This window comes from Egretta garzetta, unplaced genomic scaffold (assembly GCF_000687185.1).
Source record: "Egretta garzetta isolate BGI_Z169 unplaced genomic scaffold, ASM68718v1 scaffold229, whole genome shotgun sequence".
Lineage (NCBI taxonomy): Eukaryota > Metazoa > Chordata > Aves > Pelecaniformes > Ardeidae > Egretta > Egretta garzetta.
Genome location: NW_009270000.1, coordinates 26,802 through 30,964, shown reverse-complemented (window position 1 = coordinate 30,964; position 4,163 = coordinate 26,802). Strand labels below are relative to the sequence as shown.

General features: G+C 39.5%; 1 protein-coding gene across 1 annotated transcript in view; it reads right to left on the bottom strand.

Moving 5' to 3' along the window:
- METTL4 (methyltransferase like 4) overlaps positions 1-4,163 on the bottom strand; it is an 18,870-nt gene that overhangs the window by 14,423 nt on the left and 284 nt on the right. The window contains 2 exon segments of the mRNA XM_035903009.1: positions 1,820-1,882; positions 2,645-3,156. Of these exon segments, the coding sequence (XP_035758902.1) occupies positions 1,820-1,882; positions 2,645-3,076 (495 nt within the window). The 5' untranslated portion in view covers positions 3,077-3,156.

Genomic DNA, 4,163 nt, shown 5'->3' with positions numbered 1-4,163 from the left:
GTGGGGGGGGGGGGATTTTCTTTTTTAATAATTTCTTTAATGCACCACCATCTAGATATCTGAGAGGACAGAGTCATAATTTTTTAGTATCTAGGTTTGTGACTGTAAAAGTTCATACTATTTTAACAGAATTAATAAATATATCTACAGAAATGCTACAAGTTGTACAGCTGAATTAATGCAGATGGCTTTTCTTCTTATGTCCATGTGTTAATTTGCAAGTGAACAAAGCCACTTGACTATCAATTTAAACAGTAGTTTTAACAAATGGCTGCTGAAAGAATTTAGCAAATTTTGTACAGTTCCCTATGTTGACTCTGACTGAAATTCATAAAAGGATTCAATGCCTACTTTCACTAGCAGACACAAATTTGATTTTGGGTTGGTTTTTTTTTCGGAAAACGATTCTAAAGATATGAATGAGTGCCAAAATAGTATGAATTGACTTGCAGAACTACAACCTTTAACACTACAAATACAGTAAAAAACAATACATTCTAATCTGTGAACGGTATCAGCAGCTAACTGGGATCACAGAGTTTTCAAAAATGTGTCTTGTTTTGCATATTCACAAAAAATCATATGAAGTTACACAATTGGTTTTTTTTTCGGAAAACGATTCTAAAGATATGAATGAGTGCCAAAATAGTATGAATTGACTTGCAGAACTACAACCTTTAACACTACAAATACGGTAAAAACAATACATTCTAATCTTTGAACGGTATCAGCAGCTAACTGGGATCACAGATTTTTCAAAAATGTGTCTTGTTTTGCATATTCACCAAAAATCATTTGAAGTTACACAGGTCTTCAAGACATCAAGCTTCTTCTCTTCATTTCTTCCCTTATTCTTATTGTTGAATGACTTAATTTTAGCTGAAAGGTTTTCATATTTATAAAACTCTGTTTGATGTTGAACTTCAAAGTTCTCTCCTTTAAGGCGATTCTGCACACGCATAGCTTATTCACAACAGTAATTACAAGACATCTATGCTGTATCACAGCAAACTGTACATGTTTACTACAAAATTGCTGCCATGTAAAAGAAGAAAAAATTAGTCATTTAAATATAGTCTAAGAGGAACAGAATTAAACAAAAAGCCCAATATGACTAACACCTTTGTCAGAGAAAAGAAAGCAAGTGTAGGTCCTAGTTCAGGTTCACACCGCTGTTTAGGAAAGCAGTAAGAATACATCAAACATTATCTACAGATTACATTTCTAGGATTTACTAACATGCTTCAGTGTAATTTGGTTGTAATTTCACCAATATATCACTGCTGTGAGCCTAAATAGAGATGTGAATTCTAATTCATTCATGATGTTTTAGTATGACAATGTAAAGTGTTAGAGGGAATAATTCTTTCTCATTAGCAGAAGCAAGACATCTTGTAGCACATTTAGTCAGAGAAGCTTCAAATAACTTCAGCACAGTGTCCTGATATACTATTGATGAGTTGATCTTCAGAACAGGTTATGCTGTTTATTTCAAATCAGTCACTTTCCTGTTCAACTAATATTCAACTCATCACTATATAATGCTCAGTTATCCATAACAGTGAAAGATATTTTGTGAATGAGGCTTCCAGCTCTTCAAAACGTCTCAGCTGCAGTTTCACGTCTACCTTGTTTCACCTATACCTACAGAGAAGATATTCTCTGTGTGCATTTATTCATTTAAGGACTGGAGAGATGACCTTCCTGTTAATGGAACAAGCTACAAGAACAAAACTTGTTTGTAACCACGTCTTGCATGCTGTACATGCCCAAAATCAGTTATCTTGTACTTGCAAAATATACTTTTGTTCAGACTTACCTTTGAATGGTATTCTAAAGCATCCAGTTCACCTTGGTTGAATACACATTTCCTTTTACGTTTCTGCAGAATGAGCAAACAGTGGAAAAAAAAATCCATATTACTCCATGATTAAAGAAAAAAAAAAAAAGATCAAACACATCTGAACTACAAATTAACTCTTTTAAAAGCAGAAGAAACTTCCATCTCTTCCTATCGGAAGTTTAAGTTCAATATGCAAAAAGATGAGCTCAAAATACCTAGGCTGCTGTAGGCATTCTCAAGGTGCAGAGGCTTAAAGCTGTGTTATGTTACTCACGGCACTGGGATCTGAAGGTACCTACTGCATGCCACAGTTCATGTTCATACTACCTTTGGGACCATACTAAAAGGTATGTGTTCAGCTGCCAAGTGCAGTTTACCAATAACAGGAGAAAATTAACTAGGTCTTCACAATTACATTTGTTGGTTTAGACCTGAGACTTATTCTTTTTGGTCCATAAGGAACAGTACTGAACATTCTACATACTGAGAATAAATTCAACTGTCCTTCCTTCCTGGTTAATCTGTACAATCTTGACAGCTACCACCGTTTCAGCTCAAGTGCCTGATCACAACCCACTGTAAGCAACCCACTGCTTTTGAGTCACAGGATGCACATTACTGATGTAAGGGACACAGGAATATCCTCATGAGTGCTTACATTTTCCATGCATCTTAAAATCTATTGTGGAAAAGTTCCTGCTCTCCTACATAACCTCAGGAAACTGAAATGTGCAAAACAATGTTAGTGGTATACTATTTACCAGGGAATTACTGTAGTTTACTGTATTACGGAGAACATACCTTCCTAGCACTGGCAACAGAATCTCCGACGCCACTCTTGGTTCCTTCTCGATGTTCCTCCCTGTCGCTGTTGGCCTTTACTTCTGTGAGACTCACCTCAGAGCATCCCTGCCACAACTGCTCCTCAGGAGCTGCAGCTATATGGGGCTTAGAAACGTCAAAGAACTCCTCCCGAAACGTGTATCTTATTTTTGCTGTTTTACCTTCTGTTTCTATCGCATCTCTAGGACCAGGAATGGGACGATCTCTTGATGAGCAGGTGGCAGCAAAGGTAGAAGTCGCATGACAATCTTCGGTAGAAGTGGCAGAAGGTTTGAGAGTGACACTACCAGGGTATGCAAAGGAGTCACAGACCTCATAGCCACACTGGTTGATGAAAGAGAGATGATCCACGAGCCACCCCGCTGTCAGCCGATGTACCACAGACATCATAGCTCCCCTCTTCAGGAAGAAAAACCAACTCCTTGAAACTGTAGCCGGTAATCATACGCCCTTCCTGGAGCAAACTCCTCCTGTGGGAATTTTTTTAAGGGTTCACTTTGCAGAATTATCACTGCTTAATACAGTGGGACCTATCTTCTGACCGACATGTCCACGCGCACACTGTAGAAACATCTGACTTCAGCTGGCTTCCCCACTGTGACTCCTTACCTCTTTCACTTTTTTATAGTAAGCAAGTTTAAGTAAGTTTCTGTAATATCATACCGACATGCAGAAACAGACTTCACAATCTGTAAGACTGTAAAGTAGGTATGTTTATTCAGCGCTGGGCAGCACGGAGGGTAGTCCCACCAAAGTCGTGTGCACCACAACACGGCAGCTTGCCCCATTTATATGTTGCAGTAGCAAAGCGTTACATATACATGAAGTTTCCCAATACGCCTATACATAGGCATAACCTGTCCCCACTTCATATTAAAATTAGTTTCAAAAGGTCATTTCTGTAAGTCCCTCCTGACTGCGCATGCTCAGTGATTTGAGTCGGTGGTCTTCAGGGGTCGTTTACTTCATCCACTCCTCTTCTTCACCTTGTCCTTTTGGTGAACTCCAGCTTCTACCCCCCTTATTCCACTGTCAGAACAACACAGCCGGTACCAACCGGCTCCCCATCCTTGCCTCTCCTCATATCGACAAAGTGCCAGACCCTTCATTCTCCTACAGGCCTTCCAAGGCTGGCAACAAAGATGGGCCATTTGCTACTAATCTCTCCTCTTCCATATTCCCTACAGTGTTAGTTTCTCACCTATAGTTCACTTCATATGATTAGTAAGTTAGCCTAAAACACAATGCTAGCGATTTAATATGGATCTACAGTTGGCTTCGCAAAGGTCCTTTTGTTAACCCTTTTGCATCCCTTCAACACAGTACAGATTTACTCTAAGATGACGCTTTTAACAAGCTAGAAAACACCATTACGGCCCAGCAACTTCATAAACCAAGACTTTATACGGCAGCACCCAGGGGCAGCAACAGAAGCACGGGGGCAGCCGCGGCACCAGCGCAGCAGAGGCCAGGCCCC